At 41.7% G+C, this 17,172-nt stretch overlaps 1 protein-coding gene across 4 annotated transcripts in view; it reads right to left on the bottom strand.

Moving 5' to 3' along the window:
• The window catches only part of rgs3a (regulator of G protein signaling 3a), a 245,639-nt gene that overhangs the window by 182,085 nt on the left and 46,382 nt on the right, over positions 1-17,172 (bottom strand). For 2 of the 4 annotated variants that reach the window (XM_080420006.1, XM_080420008.1), the window contains 6 exons: positions 9,858-9,939; positions 8,269-8,374; positions 7,127-7,577; positions 2,819-2,858; positions 2,280-2,626; positions 1,169-1,246 (listed from right to left, as the gene is read on the bottom strand). In XM_080420006.1, coding sequence (XP_080276132.1) covers positions 1,169-1,246; positions 2,280-2,626; positions 2,819-2,858; positions 7,127-7,577; positions 8,269-8,374; positions 9,858-9,939 — 1,104 coding nt within the window. Of the gene's footprint in view, positions 1-1,168; positions 1,247-1,498; positions 1,612-2,279; positions 2,627-2,818; positions 2,859-7,126; positions 7,578-8,268; positions 8,375-9,857; positions 9,940-14,224; positions 14,860-17,172 lie in introns of those variants that run through there. The other 2 variants (XM_080420007.1, XM_080420009.1) reach the window with 2 other exon arrangements.

Raw genomic sequence — 17,172 nt, 5'->3', positions numbered from 1 at the left:
TTACAATATGGCACGTCATTTGATCAACCAGAATGAGAAATACACATCTTAAGCCTTATTCGGACTAGGGCTAATTTAATTGGGAAAGGTGGGATAAAGTAATTATTACAAGAGCATCTCCATGATTTGTCTGTCTTTTTTAGAACTCCTGCAGACTAGTTGAATTTATTTTTCTTACAGTAAAATGCTCTATAACCAATCAATCCAGTCATGTGGAAATTTACTTCTGTGTGTGTAAAGGAGCTTCCCTGCTATCTTTCCTCTTTTTCATTAGTCTTCTGTCATTTTTAAAGAGATCTCTTTTCAAGTCAAACTAAATATAATGCCTACAATGCCAAGTGCTTGTCAGGGTGGGGGCTCCCCAGTTCAAATATGGTTATTTTGGGGGGTCCCCAGTTCAAATATGGTTATTTTGGGGGGTCCCCAGTTCAAATATGATTATTTTGGGGGGTCGCGGCCTGAAAGGTTTGGGAACCCTTGCCTTATATGACCCATGAAAAAGCTAGTTCACTTCAGCACACATTGGAGAAACAAATGACTGAAATGTTCAGGCAACAGCCTTTCGTGTGTATAGAGTGTGCCAAAAACATGAAATAAGTTAAAGCAAACATAGGAAACGCACATCTAGGATAGTACTTTTTTTTTCAGATGCAGCCTTTGGAATGCTGAGTAAGTGGAGAGCAGGGGGAGGAATGCAACATGCAGAATGTCAAATAAATTATTCATTAACTAATAAGACAGCTCTTTGCATAGCACTGAAAATCTGACGACAGCAGTCATTATATCACACATTACTGTATATTCGAATTTATACATTGCTGTGCAATGACGTCGCTCACCCAAAATAGCTGCCATTGCTATTTTCGTAAGCATAACTGTGCACACACATTGTGATCATGCACTGAAAAGAGTGAACGCACGCAGAGGCCTGCATGCTCTCTAACACACATGAACTTAGTTAATGATTCAATCTATACTGTACATGTGTGTCAGTGTGGTTCTTAAAGTGGAGTCCAGGAGCTCTTAAGAGTTCCTTGGCGGGGTTCCAATTGGACCCTTGCAGGTCTGTAACTCTGAGTGGGTACAATTGGTTCCATTTGTACGCACTCCGAGTTATGAGGGTCCTTGAAATGAAAAAGTTTGAGAACAACTGATCTGTGTGGTTTACCTTGAGGGAGTGGTGCTTGCTCTCATGTAGAATCATCTCTTCAGATATGATCAGTGTTCGGCTGCACAGATCCAGAGGCTGGACATGAAAGAAAACCACATTACACAGTCACATTACACATCACCAAAACTCGACTGCCACTAAGAAATATGCATGGATTTGCATCAGCAGAACAGAGCCCTATCACTTGAATTATTAATATTGACTTAATTATAAATACGTGGAAGAATTGATTAAACAAAAAGCCCCAAAACAATATTGCCAGTTAGCTAAAATAATGTATTAAAGCAATAAATACAGTATACAGTAAATTATGCAAGGTTATAGTACCAATTCCATTTCGGTCGTTAAATCCACTTAATCTGATAGAGAACAAAGGTGACACAGAAAGTTTCCAGTCATAGATGAAAGTATAAAGACTGTCGGCTAGCTGTGACAAGTAGGGTCTCAAAATGACAAGAGGAACTATAGCAGGGGGAGGAAACCACTTCCTTTCAATGCCATTTCAAAAGCACGCATGTGTGTGCGCGAATGTGCGTGGTACTGTGGTATGGTGTGACAAGTGTGGTTGTGGACGCTGTTTGAAAATGAATTGAAAGGAAATACAATACAAATCAAAAGTTTGTGTTACACAATGAGTAAGTAGGGCTACTGTTGATGAGGACGATGATGATGATGATGGTACAATGTACTGCGTCGTTTTGGACAAGGTTTTACATTATGGGATTTATTTTATTGATCTGCTTATTAAATTACTTTAAATACATGATCAATGTATTTCTCACTGCAGAGACTAAGAAATATTCTCAAAAAATAAAAAGAAAATTGCTACTACCATATGGTAATTGTTTGACCATGCGTGTGGGCACATTTTACTATGTTTCTTTGCCACTGTGTTTTTGTTCTATGATGTTTTTGCTGTATGACTTGTTCTGAAGTGCACAGAGACCCCTTGAGGTGATGTTGCACTATAAATAATGAAACCGAAACTTAATTATGCCAACACAATCATGTAAATAAAGACCTCAAAGCAATCACAATGAATATGTGACAAACGTAAATACAAACAGACACACGCAAATTCCACACACAAACGCATGGAATTGACTACCTGAACAAATATAGGGAAGATGAGTATCTTGGGGGCCACTTTGACGAAGCCGTAGTTGCCGTGAGGCGTGTGCGAGCGAACGATAGTGCAGTTCTGATAGTTGGCAAAGTTGGCATTCTGCGTTGTTTGATAGCTGGGCGGGCTGGCATCTGTGGCGGTGGTGGTGCCGGTGGTCTTTGTCGTCTTAGAGTTGGCAGAGCGGCGTAGAAAGGCAGTACGGCTGGCGAGACCACCACCACCACTACCCCCGCCACCACCACCCCCAGGAAAGGCACCAGCACTAGCACCACCCTGCTGCGCCTGCTGTGGCACCGTGGTTTGTCGAGCAGTGGGATACATCCTGGCAGCTTAAGAGGGGGATGAGAGGAAGAGGTGATATTTAAAGGATGACGCACCAGAGGAAATTGTTTTTTGAAAAATCTTTAAAGTGTGAGAACTACTGATTTAGAAGGCAATTGTAGAATCGGTCTCGGGTCTTAATGGATTACCATGGCATTTATAAAAAGCACTGACTAAGAACTACTGAGAATATATCTTACATAGTGTGCCCTGGTTATCTTGGTAGACAGGCCTCAAGATCTGGAAGAGAGGAAAACAATGAATATGAATATATGGCTGCTGCTACTGCACAGGTGAACATTTACTCTGGCGACATTAGAATGCAATCCCCAAGTTCATCAAATGGCTGACACATTCCATGTTAACACCATGAATGAAGTGACTTAAAATCTGCAACCGTCTTCAACAAGTGGTGCTGGGCTGGTCTGCAGTAGTAGCAGAGATAAGATGCAGTACCACTAACTGTACACAGCCATATCTGTTGGTATCGACTGTATTTTTAACTCTATAATAAATATGTCTGTGATTGATTGTTATGTTGTAGCAGTTGTGTCACATGTGACGCAAATAACAGCTTGTTAAGGAACAGCCAGATATTTCTTCACGTGTAATTGGACACAACAAGGAGGTCTGTGCCCTCCAACAAATATGAGTTTGTATACAGTGATGATGCAATCAATCGAGAAAATGTTTGTACTTTTGTTAGATGTGTTTGCCCACAAACCCTTATTGTCCTATTGTGTGTGCGTGCAACACATACTGTATACACGCGTGCAACGTGTGTGTATGTAAAATGTGAGTGGGCCATCAGCTGATTCTAGCAGAACTTTCTCTCTGGTAATCAGGCCCATGTCTTTTCTTGACTTTTTTAGTTCTACTCTACTTAGAGAGGCATGGATGCTGCTATCTGTCAGAACAAACTACAATCTACAGAGCTAAGAGGGGCAGAAACTTGAATGAACACGCTAGGAAGCTAAAGGCTAAAGAGACAGAGACAGAGACAGAGAGCAGAAATAAAAATAGGTTACATTAAAGCAGATCATATGAAATAGTCTATGACAGCATAATACACAAAGGTCTTAGTCTTATCTACAACCAACCCCTCTCTGTCTCTCTCTATCTCGCTCTCTCTCATGAGTAGAGTGAGGCATGCTCACACATGGCCATTCATCTTACTTTTGCATTCTTATTCACTCTCTCCCTCACTTACTTATGTAATCAATTTAGTTAGTACCACCCCTCTCTCTCTCTCTCTCTCTCTCTCTCTCTCTCTCTCTCTCTCTCTCTCTCTCTCTCTCTCTCTCTCTCTCTCTCTCTCTCTCTCTCTCTCTCTCTCTCTCTCTCTCTCTCTCTCTCTCTCTCTCTCTCTCTCTCTCTCTCTCTCTCTCTCTCTCTCTCTCTCTCTCTCTCTCTCTCTCTCTCTCTCTCTCTCTCTCTCTCTCTCTAGCAGTAAATAGATGTTGGTTCAACCGCGCCCCCGGCGTCTTCTACTGGGGTTTTAAAGCCTCTTGTTTATGCCGGAAGGATGTGAGAGAGTCATATGCTTCCTGTTAGTACTGTATCGTCAGCATGGGACTGCCACCATAGAACAGTGGTTCTAAACCTTTTCAGGCCACGACCCCCCAAATTAATCGTATTTGAACTGTCGACCCCCCCAAAAGGGGACCCCGCAAAAATAATCATATTTGAAATGGTGACCCCCCACCCTGACAAGCACTTGGAATTGTAGGAGTTGAGACATTACATTTACTTTGACTCGGTTCCACAGGAAAATATTGTGAAAATAGGCGATCTACAAGCTCACAACGCCTCGTGCCGCGAGGCGTTGTCAGCTTGTAGATTGCCTATTTTTCAAATTTTCAAATTTTCAAATTTGGCCAATGTTTGACCAGTGTTTATAATATGGCTTGTTGATTTTTTTATGCTTTTTTTTTTTTTTTTTCAAGTACTACATTTTCTTTTTCACTTTACTGTCATCTGCGGACCCCCCCCCGAAATCGTGAACCACAGGTTGAGAACCACTGCCGTAGAACACTATCTCTGATTAGCATGGGACAGTTTGGGGTTGGGGTATATACTGTACAGTATGTATACATCCCATAGGGTTCATGTTTTTTTGTCTTCGTATCAGTCTTCATCTTTCAGTGCATCGGTTTCTATCTTTGTTGACAAACGTGTCCCTTCCTATGTTTGTCACTGCTCAGTACACTGCACAATACATTCTGAAAGGTACCTCAGATAAACATGCACAAACAAGAACACACACATACACAGCCTGAACTGTCCTTTAAATCCATTTAAAGGGATAGTTCACCCAAAAAATATACTTTTTCCTATCGATTAGTCACTCCATGGAGACGGGAATTCACGGATGATATTTTTTTATTTTTGTTTCATTCCTAAGCCAATAATTTGATGACCAGCGGACCGGTACGCAGCGGTTTCGGTAGGAGACACAAAGGAGACTCTTTGTGTCTCCTCCGCCTACCAGAACCGCTGCCGGTCATCAAATTATTGGCTTAAGAATGCGACAAAAACTAAAACATATCCATGAATTCAAGTTTCCATGGGGACTAATCGATAGGAAAAAAAGTAATTGTTTGGGTGAACTATCCCTTTAAGAGAGACAGACAGATCTAGGGATAAAGAGAGGAAGAGAGAAAGAGAAAGTGAAAGAAAGGAAGAGAGAAGAAAGAAAGAAAGAGAGAAGGATAGAAAGAAAGAAAGAAGAAAGAAAGACGAGGCATATTGCACTAAATGAGGAAAAGCACTAAAGTCTTAGTAGTCTGTGTTGTCATATAGTTCAAGCCTTGAACGCTTTAAGAAGATTATTTCTGTGACTAAATCAAAAGCACACTCAGTAAGAGAGGGCATCGCTGCAGGGACAATACATCAAACACACTGGAGGTTCTGCTTCAACATAACCGCTACATTGAGCCAGTGGTGTGTGTTAGTATCATATGCCTATTAGTACTGTTAGCTAAGGAACTGAGCTCAGAGTCTTTTTTCATTCATTGGGTTTGCTTTATTGTGCTTTTATGATGCAGGCCTTTTGCCCCACATAATGATGTCACAGGATGTGACTGCATGTAGTACATGCCAAGCATGTCAGATGTTGTAGCGTGTTCTTATGTAATGATTCTTGGGCTTTATAGCTTTTCCTAGGAGTAGGAATTTAAATCATATCATGTTATAAATATAAATAGGCATAATCCCAAATTCACATCATATATATTAATCATAAATGGCACATACGGTATATGGCTTTGTCTTTAAGAGCAACAAATGATTCATATGCATGCATTGTACTACTATTATTGGCTGGGCATAAACTGCAGAGGAGGATGTAATATATAGCTCGAGCGTCAATGAACCATTAAGGCATGGGTTTCCGAGGCTAATGAACCATAGACTGTCATAAGAAATACGTTGTGATTCACTTCTATTTGGTTTCACTTAGTATTTCATATTAAAGGGAGTGTAAGGGAAATGTTTTTTGTTCAAATAAGTGTTAAATATCTCTATATTCAGAACCTGGACCAGGACCTGTTAGCTGACAGACAGACGGCACCCACTGCATATATTGTGTCAAATTATTTTGCACTTTAAAAGAAAAAAATGAAGAAGAAGCTAGCTCACCATATTTCATGGATTGTCTCACCAATGTCTGTTGACCGTTAGAGAGATTTGAGACTAGCTTGGGTTCCACAGGTTTTTCTTGTAAGTGCCTATGGGTTTTCTCCAATTTGAGTACATTATTTATTATTTATTGTTTGTCTGTTTGTTGTTTACAAATTACATTTGCTAATAAAATACTAAAACATTCTTATGACACACACATTTGGCAGCTCCCTTGTAAGTCAATGTGAAGACCCCTTAGGGGTTGCGGACCCCCTGTTGAAGCCCCATGTAATGTTATCAAGTGTTTTTGTCTCTCCAGCTCTTTAGTAAACAGAAAAAGAAAATTCAGGTTTGCTGAACTCATACAGAATAAAAGAGTCGAATCGGAAGTTATGTATTAAAAAAAAAGAAGAAAGATTGACAAAATTGGAACTGGAACAGCTTATTCATATAAGCTGAAGATGTCCTTGTTTGTCTCTCTCTCTCTCTCCTGACTGGATAAAATCGGTATCCCAACTTGAAAATGTATTTTCTGTTTACTAAAGAGCTGGAGAAATGGGGAGAGCACAGGCCAATTACTTAACAAAGACTCAAGCAATGATTGCTATCATAATATAGCTCTAGATATTTAACATGTATTTTAACAACAACAACAAAATCACTTACACACCCCCCTTTAATTGACACACACAGAGTATCCACTGTATGTGGCGTGTAAAAAATATGCTGTACATTGGTGTGGAATAATGCATCCAGTCCTTCTACCTATCAGCACCAGGGAGGTACGGTAAGGAGACATATCGGGGATGAGCCACCAAATGCCCCTGGTGAGGATGAAGGTAATGAAGGAGATGGTGAAGCTGCAGCCCCCCAGCTGTCTGCGGTACCTGGCTTCCGGGGTTGATGGGGGCCAGGATGATGTAGTTGTCTCCGTTGGAGGCCTTCACCCTGGTGCCCTTCAGCGTGGCGGTGTGGCTGTGGTGGGGCGGGTGACCCCCCCGGGGTTTCCCGTCCAGTTCCTCGGCCGACCCGACCCGGGCACCCCCCCACCCTAGCCCCCCACCAACACCACCACCACCTCCTCCACCAGCGGCCTCTGAGCCGTTCAACAGCACCCTGCGAGAGGCAGTGGCACGATGGTGGGCCGGTAGCGGCGGAACGGCCGGAGGGGTCTTACTGATGGCGGGGTCGGGGCCGCGCCTGCGGGTGGGGGGCGAGGGGGCCTCGTAGTTGGAGGCGGAGGACTTGTAGGAGGGTCTGTGGATGAGGCCCTCGAAGCTGGGCTTGGCCGACGGGCCTGTGCGCCACACCACCACCGTGATCTCGTTGGCGCTGTTTCTGCAAATGGGGCAAAGAAACAAAGTTGGCGCTGTGGGTTGGAAAACTTATGCGAAACTTTCTCTTTCAAAGGTTTTCCAAAATAGCAAAAAGCAGATCATATTTTTTCGCTACTTTTGCTTGACTTGTACTCGCTGGGACGACAAAGTAGGACATTCATTTACGGAAAAACATACACATTTGAAATATGGAGATAAAAGGTTTCTGCCTGACAGCAACAAAGTATTACACCTTTATGTGACTGAGTGTACAGTATGCACACTCACTACTGATAAAGGGGTTGAAAAATAACCATATACAGCAGAAAGAGTTTCCATCGCACTACGTGAACTATGTTGTAAATTTAACAAACACAAAAGGTAACTGTTATTGCAATACATTTTGTACGCAACATTATTGCGTACAAAATGAAAGAGCACAGTACGTCCACATTTAATTTCATTGTTGATGTACAGTATGGAGCTCTGATCACGGACCCCCATTTGATATGATTTTTCATTTATTTTATAACCTCTGGGTCCACCCCATTTACACTATAAAATTGCAGAGTTACAGTAGACTTGTTAAGGTCCATTTGGTTCTCCTAACTATCAATCATTTAGCTGGGGAAACCCTGGAACCCCTTCAAGGACCCCTGGGGGTCCCCGGACCCCACATTGACAACCAGAGGGATTACTACAGTACTAGATACCTGATAGCGTGGGCCAAGTCCACACATTTCCACTGCTCCACTGGCTGGCCATTTAACTGCAGGAGAGTGTCCAAGTGCTGTAGACCGGCCAGGTCCGCTGGGCCTCCTATACAACATAGAACAATAGAAGACAACCCACTGCCCGTCACATACTTGTTTTCCGGTTTAATTTGAGCAATTCAGGATTAGGCTTACTTATGGGGTGAAGCTTAAGCAGATCTTGAACTCATTCCTGTTGTCATTAAACAAATGCTTTAGTGACTGACTGAGCCGATTAATAATCCGACTTCCGAAAATCAGAAAATCTGAATTCTTGACTTAAGATAAGCATATCAAGGGATACATGTCTAGTCTATTACAATTTAGACATTTAGCAGACACTCTTATCCAGAGAGACTTTACAAGGGAGAAATCAAGAGTAAATGGCACAAGCCCTAAACGACAGGGTAAATAGTCACATTGAGACAGCATGGAAAGAGACAGACAGTAAAAATAAGCACAGATGGAAATATGCTACAGATGGGAAGATGCGCTGCAGGCTGCTGATGTCATTGAGTTTGACCACAGAGAGAGAGTGATGCACCCCTGATATAATTTGAGCTGAAACTAGTGTTGATTTTGACAACACATTTTTATTCAATTTTAGGAATCAAATTCCATTTAGTTTTAGTCATATTTTAGTCATCTAAAATGTTTTACTGTTAGTCTAGTTTTAGTTGACTAAATATCATAAGATTATAGTCGACTAAATCTACAGTTGATTTAGTCGACTAAAATGTATTTTATGTATTTTGGCAGGCCTTGATGGCGTCGCAATGGCTGATTTTACACTTGGTTGCATGCTGAAAATAGCTACAAGCTCACAACGCATCGCAGCGCGACACGTTGTGAGCTTGTAGATCGGCTATTTTCAGAGCGCAACACCTGAGTGCAACCAAGCATAAAATGACTTGTCTTAGTTCTACTGGATCTCGTCTCCACTAGTACCTCCTCAACATTTTAGTCTAAGTTTTATTTGTTTTGTACGAAATTGTCAATATATTTAGTCTTAGTTTTAGTCATCGTAGCTTAGTTTTTATTTCGTTTTCGTCAGTGAAAAAAGATAGTCGACGGACATTTTTCGTCATAGTTTTAGTCGACGAAATCAACACTGCCTGAAACAAGAGGCGATATGGCAAACAAGTACACAGCCACAGGTATGAAAAGGGCAAGAGTTATAAGAAAACAAATACAGTATTGTTGCCGTCGAGTTGAAAGCTTGTATGTGCAAAACTGTTCCTTTTCAGGAAATGGAAAAAAATGGATGTGTTCCAATGGATAACTATATTAATAATGAGGTCACACACTTAACCACTTTCATTTTCAAAATGTTTCAAAAGTTGAAATAATTGCAGATTTAAAAGCTCACAACGCATTGCATTTGCACGACACTGTAGTATTACGAAGAAGGGCATTCATATATATATTTTTATTAAAAACATGCTAAGTTTTAATATGGAGATACATAGGCTATTCTGCCCGACAGGGACGATATGCACACTCACACATACACCTGTATGCACTAAAACACACACAGTAGACACACTTGCCTGGATCTACAGCCTGGACCCTCACAGGCGAGTCAGAACAGATGGTGAACCCATATCCATCCTTCCCTCGATGAATGGTCACCTGTAGAACACACACCCAAACATTATAGGTTCATATATCACCCACTGATCTCAACATGTCATGTACCAAATGCACCATAAATTCAAAGTATGTACATTCCTTATAGGACAGATAGGACAAGTGAACTTGAATTTGGGAGTGAACTGCACGCACGCACACGCACACGCACACACACACACACACACACACACACACACACACAGTGTAACAAACTCAGATAATACAGCTGAAAGCGCTTTCAAATTTTCTTCAGTGAACCACATTATTGAGGGAAATTTCATGCATGGGATGTACTGAAATTAACCAATAAAATGATTGGTTAATCTCTTTCACTCTCACACACACACACACACACACACACACACACACACACACACACACACACACACACACACACACACACACACACACACACACACACACACACACACACACACACACACACACACACACACACACACACACACAGAGGCGGTAATGCATTAAAACGCTCATAAAGATAATGGGCTTTCCCTCCATTCCTCTGTCTGTGACCCAACATGGTCAAACATTCAGAACGTGAGCCAAAGTCAACAGAAGTCCATCCAAAACATCCCCGTTTCCATCTCATCTGCTGACAACCAGGGGGCCCATTGGGCAAACACCTAACCCATTTCTTTCCCATTTTCACTGCATCTCTCTCTCTCCCTCTCCCTCTCCCTCTCCCTCTCTCTCTCTCTCTCTCTCTCTCTCTCTCTCTCTCTCTCTCTCTCTCTCTCCGACTCGTCATTTTCTCTCTTTAACAAGCAGGTTGTCTGAAATGTCCTTACTGCCAACACAGCACAAATCCAGAAATCCATTGTTTTAACTCGTTTTTTCCCCTCCTTTGTGTCCCACTTTAGTTCTGCCCATTCCCTACTTCCCATTTCACTGTATAGTCCCTTGTCGCTGCAGTGCTGTCCCCTACTGGATGGTTCATTAGGGAGGGTGTGGACAAGATTGTGTCCCCTCACAAGGTGATGCTGCCAGCAGTGGTGGAAGAAGTACTGAATGTTTTAACTTACGTAAAAGTATCAATACCACAATGTAGAAATACTCTGTTACAAGTAAAAGTTTGGTGTTCAAAATGTACTTGAGTAAGAATACAAAAGTATTGGCATCAAAATATACTTAAAGTACCAAAAGTAAAAGTACTTATTATGCATGTCCCATTTCACAAGTTCGTCATGTATAAAAAATCTATAGAAAATAGCTGATCTACAAGATCAATTATTATCATTGTAGCCATAATCATGTAGCACTAGTGTGTTTGCTTGTTTGCGGCACTAGGCCTATGTATCTTTCCTGTTCTACCCACAAGTGCAGATTTTTTAAACTAATAAAGACAGCCTGCTTCCTCATGGGAGAAATTGAATTTTGAAAGAAAAAATAACGCACATCCTCTGTTTCTTGGTGCTGAGCCAAACTGCAAAAACAGAATCATGAAAAACAAGACGAGGCTCGCAACTCACTTTTAAATGCTCCAAATGTTATTTAAGGCAAACAGCAGCAGATACAAGGGTCAAGGGTCGAAATGTCGTATCTGCAGCTGTTTGCCGTAAATAAAAGTTGCGAGCCCCCGTCTTGTTTTTCAGAAATTGAATTTTTACCTTCAGGTCAAAATTTGTGTGAAAGTCGTAAACAAGATCGTGTCAAAGGTTGTGTCAAACCAGACACGGGATCAAAAATTTGCAGTAGAAGAGCAGGGAGCCAAATACAACCACCCAATTCTATTAAGTATTGTATTAACATACTACAGATTGGATAAAATAACATTTGACATTCACTTTAAAAAGTTACTAAATTCAGCTTTAAGGCAGATTAGATGAAAAATAGTAATGTGGTACTTTTTTGGGATTCTATTCTCGTCAGATTTGTTTGTAATGCTGTCCTGTGCTGCAGTGCCATGTCCAAAGCAAATTTCCCTTTGAAGACATAAATCTTAATTAAATCTTGAATCTTATCTTAAACATGTGAGGAACTTTGGTATAATAGAGATTACATCAATTCCCTACAGTACCTACCGCCTACATGTCCAACCCTAATCATTAACCTAGACTTAACTCTGATTCCATTCCTAGCCCAAAACCTACAGTAAACCCTATTTCAGGGTTAAGGTTGAACGCCTCCAAGTTTCAATTTGACTGTCAATGTTGAGTTTTTTCCATGCTTTCCCTCAAGTTCAGCAATTATTAACAGCAACCTCAAAGCTAAAAAAAACATTTTTTTTAATAGTATGAACCCAAGGTGTACTTGTAAAAAATTATAATATCTTCTAGTCATGACCTATTCCTTTAAGCAAAACGACCTACTGTACGTTATTTTCTTTATTTAATTTATGCGTGTGTGACAGAACCTTTCTCTTTTTGTTTCTGCTTCAGTGCCCTTTCAGACATTTGGCCTGGAGGGGTCACAGTCATTCTGTTGGATTGTCAAGGTGCATCTCTGGTGAGCAGATACTGTACTCTACAATACATGTATTGTACAAGGGGAGTCAGCGGCTTCACACCAATGGCAGACAAACAAGATGTGCATTGTAAACTGTATTTGCACAAAGCACACACAGTGTCGGTACCGTACATGACATGTCCATGTATGCAGAAACGCAGGCTTTACACATGCATTCACGTGGAAAGACTCACCTCAAACTTCATGCTTGAGCACCGTGAGCACTCTGCAGTGGTGTAAAGTAACTACGTACATGTACTCAAGTACTGTACTTAAGTACAATTTTGAGTTTTTTTTTACTTTACTGGAGTATTTCCAATTTTCAGTACTTTTACTTCTACTCCACTACATCTCAGAGGCAAATATTGTACTTTTACTCCACTACAATGATTTGAAAACTTTAGTTACTTTGTAGATTTTGATTATTATTACAAAGCATACATTACCCACTTCACGCCCTATATACATTTCGGCCATTTGAAAATAGACGATCTATAAGCTCACAATGCGTCGCGATGCCACGCATCGTGAGCTTGTAGATCTGCTATTTTCAAAAGATTTGTATACATTTTATACATTTGAAAACTTGTGAAATGGGACATTCTGCATAATGAGTTCTTTACTTTAGGTACTTTAAGTACTTTTTCCACCACTGGCATTCTTGCAGAATGCTCCAATGCTCACTGACTCATTCACCAGCATTCGCACGCACACGCACACGCACACACACACACACACACACACACACACACACACACACACACACACACACACACACACTATTTGGTGTCATATTCTGTTGTCAACTCATAAAAAAATGTAAGCCCTGAAATAAGTTATTTTACTGCTTTCCTCTATTGTAATCGTAGTTGTAACCGGGTCTATTTTGGCTTTGAACGCATTTTATTATCTGTTTATTGCTGAGGGCTCTTAATGAGGGCTCTAAGAACAATAAAGAGCCAACTGAGTGCTTGACCACTTAAACCCTGTGAGCTAGTACAGTAGATCTGCTATTTTTGGCAAATGTTTGCCCCAGAATAGGGAAGCTAGGGTTCAAGTGTTAAAGAAAACAGGACTCAGTTATGCTGCATAAGTTGCTTGTTCTGATCCTCTCCTCTCTGCTGCCATAACGTACTCCTGAATTATAAATGTGGCACAGTAATGTTCTTTTCCTCTCTTGAAGCACCCTTTCTTGCCAATGCCTCCGTTAGTTACTGTATATTAGCTGGTTCCAGATAGTGATGACATCCCTGATGTATTCAAAGAGCTTGTGAAATTGCTGCAGCTTTTTAGAATTTTGCCTACCCAGGAAAGTACTGTAAACACTTTAAATAATGTGTTCACACTTTCATTTCACTGCTAGTTGTACAAGCATAATCTGCACGTGACTCTTGCACATGCAGATTTACATTATTTAGTTTTATGCCACTTTTCAAATTAAGAAATGCATTTGTTCTGTTATGTATTTTTAAGTTATTTTGTGATTCATTCATCCATCTGTGTGATCAAAACGGGTTCTTTCTCTGAAACCTTTCAGTTTCCCACTCAAGTTAACCACTTAAGCCCTATTTTATACTTAAGACATTTTCAAATCGCAGAAATTGCTTAATACGCTCACAACACGTTGCATCACGACACGTTGTGAGCTTGTAACATTGGTCAACCGCCCACAGAGCTCTATTCGCGTCTTTCTACACCTTATCTTTTCCTTCCTTCCCTCCCTTCATTGATCCCTTTTTGTCGCCTCCTCCCTCCTTTGATCTCTCCTTTCCTCCATCCTCCCCTCCAGGTTTTTTGATCTCAAGTACCACACACAGACCTGAGGCAGTCTACATCCGATGCAGAGTCGGCACAGTCCATGGATGGTGTGCATCATGCCTCCTCCTCCTCCTCCTCCTCCTCCACCTCCTCCCCCAGTGTCCAGATCTGCCGCCAGCACACACACGCTCCTACGCTGAGCCTCCGCTGGATGCTCCTCGCCCCCCCGGCGTCCCGAGTACCTCCACAGCCTCCTGGCCACGGCCGAGTGCATGGTCCTGGGGCTCCGCTCTGCAGGCTGTGTCAACTTCAGGGTGTTGTGTATCATCTCAAAGAAAGCCAAAGCGATGATGATGACGGACAGGCGTCCGTCCGTCCAAGAAAGCTTGACTGTAGTTTTTAAGAGGGGTCCGAAAATGTGCGATTTTTTAAGGTTGCAGTGTAATAGATGGGTGTAGAGTATCTTACCTCGGTTGCAGTGGGGGAAAAAAAGAGGAGATACAGTACAACTATCCTGCACAGTATAGAATGATGCTCCCCTTGTGGCTTAGACTGTATGTGTACGGTTTTCAACAAAACTTTGTCTTCAGAGGACACCGGTCAGAACTTTTTTTCCTTTGATGAGTCTATTGTCAGTATGTGGGGTAGTGGACACCCCCTTTAAAAAAAAGTTGACATTAGTCCAGCACTGAGTCATGGACCTCTTACTGCACTCTTATCCAATTTAGGCTTCTTGAAAACGTAACACACACTCCCGTATGAGATTTCCTATGATCCCACGTTGCATCAACAGCTTGCTGTGTTCCTTTGACAACATCCCATCTTTTTTGGTTTTCTTCACATCTGATGATGATGTTTCCTTGTGTTTATTTATCTTCTCAGGTTTGTCGTTTCTGTGGTTTCTTCCTCCCCCGCGCCTGCGTTACAGTATAGTATTCCACAAGAGATACAGTCCGGAGTTTTCTTCTGTTGACCGTGGCGGCAGTGACACTGGCCACAACACAACACATCAGCTGTGTGTGTGTGTGTGTGTGTGTGTGTGAGAGAGAGAAGCCGTGTGACTGTGTGAAAGTGTGTCGGCGTCACAGAGGCGAGACTGGTGCTGGGTCGGCCTGTTTGGGCCACACTGCCGTTCCTGGCAGGGGCGCTCATGGGAACTGCTTCACCGCAGAAGAATAGAAGGAAGTGCCCCCTCCGCCACCCCACCACCACACACAGACACACACATGCACACACAAATACACAAATGCACGTGCACGCGCCTCTCACACACACACACTCATACACCTCATCAGGGAAGTTTTGTGCAGCTGCCCTGGATAAATCCAGTTTTGCTTCCCAAGTTGTACACTATACAAGCTGAGAAAGAGGTGCGACAGTTCATTGAGAGTGAAAGCGAGACCTGTCTCAGTACCGTGCATGTGGGCAGTGGTGGAAAAAGTACTCAGATATTTTACTTAAGTAAAAGTATCAATACTGCAATATAGAAATTACTCCGTTACAAGTTAAAGTCTGGAATATCAAGGTAACAAAATGTACTTAGAGTACCAAAAGTAAAAGTACTAAAATGTTTGAAAATAGCAGATCTACAAGCTCACAACGCGTCACGATGCAACGCGTTGTGAGCTTGTAGATCGTCTATTTTCAAATAACCTATGTATAAAATAGGGCTAAAGTGGTTAATATAAAATAAAGTTTTCAAATAATTGTAGTGGAGTAAAAGTACAATATTTGCCTCTGAGATGTAGTGGAGTAGAAGTAAAAGTGGAATTACTCCAGTAAAGTAAAAATACCTCAAAATTGTACTTACAGTAAGTACAGTACTTGAGTACATGTACTTAGTTACTTTACACCACTGCATGTGGGTAAAGTATGATTGAGGGGGGTGATAAGAGTGAAAAAGGATATAAAAATCCTGATTTTGAAATTATATTATTTGAAAAATGTACAAGTAGAAGTAAGAGTAGTTAAACTTCCACAGAGATGTTTGATTAGTATCGTAGCAACATTTTAACCACTTTAAGCCTTATTTATTGTCCTACGACGGTGTCGCATGGCAGAAATGGCCAAAAACATTGATTATATTGTAAGGCCTGACTTATATTATCAGCCTGACTTTCACCATTACACACACAGGCAGATTCACATAATGTAGACACACTGGCACACAAATGCGCACGTGCACACACACGCACGCGCACACACACAGACACACACACACACACACACACACACACACACACACACACACACACACACACCTCTCAATCACACCTCACACCTCGTCAGCTCCTGTCCAGCCCCGCTCCCATTCCCCCCTGGTCTCCGTCCAGACATTATGCTCTTATGTTTGTTATGTTTTCGCCTTCCATACTTCCTGTGCTTTTCCTTTCATTTTTTTTTGCACTCTGCGATGGAAACTCTCAGGTCTGTGAAATCGGACAACATCCCCTCTCCACTTCCAGTTAGGCACATAATAACACTTATATTTTTGTTTTGTTTTCGTTATCTCTATATAGCTGGGAAATAGGTGGTGATTTATCTCAAATTAACAACAAATACCTCCATGTCACTGTGGGAATAAGCCAATTAAATTCAACTGATCTCTCCCTTCCTTTAGTGGTCTAGCACAGTGGTTCTCAAACTTTTTCATGTCCACGACCCCAAAAATGATATGTATTTGGCCGCGGGCAGACCCCCCCCCCCCACTCGGTGCCACGCTATGAGCTTGTAGATCTGCTATTTTTTAATAGCCAAAGTATAGCAAAATATGGCTAAAGTGGTTAAAATGATTGTGACGCTATATTAAACCAATTAATTAAACCCCCAAGGACCCTACTGGGGGCAAGGACCCCTGGGGGACCCCACTTTGAGAACCAATGGTCTAGCATACTGGTTCTCAATGTGGGGTCCGGCGACCCGCAAGAGGGGTCCTCGAGGGCATTCCAGGGCATCCCCAGCAAAATGACTGATTAACATATAGGATTTGGTTCCTTTTGTACACTCTCA

Source organism: Gymnoscopelus braueri (genome assembly GCF_963280865.1).
Source record: "Gymnoscopelus braueri genome assembly, chromosome: 22".
Classification (NCBI taxonomy): Eukaryota; Metazoa; Chordata; class Actinopteri; order Myctophiformes; family Myctophidae; genus Gymnoscopelus; species Gymnoscopelus braueri.
The sequence above is the reverse complement of the archived record's forward strand: the minus strand, read 5'-3'. Positions and strand labels throughout refer to the sequence as shown.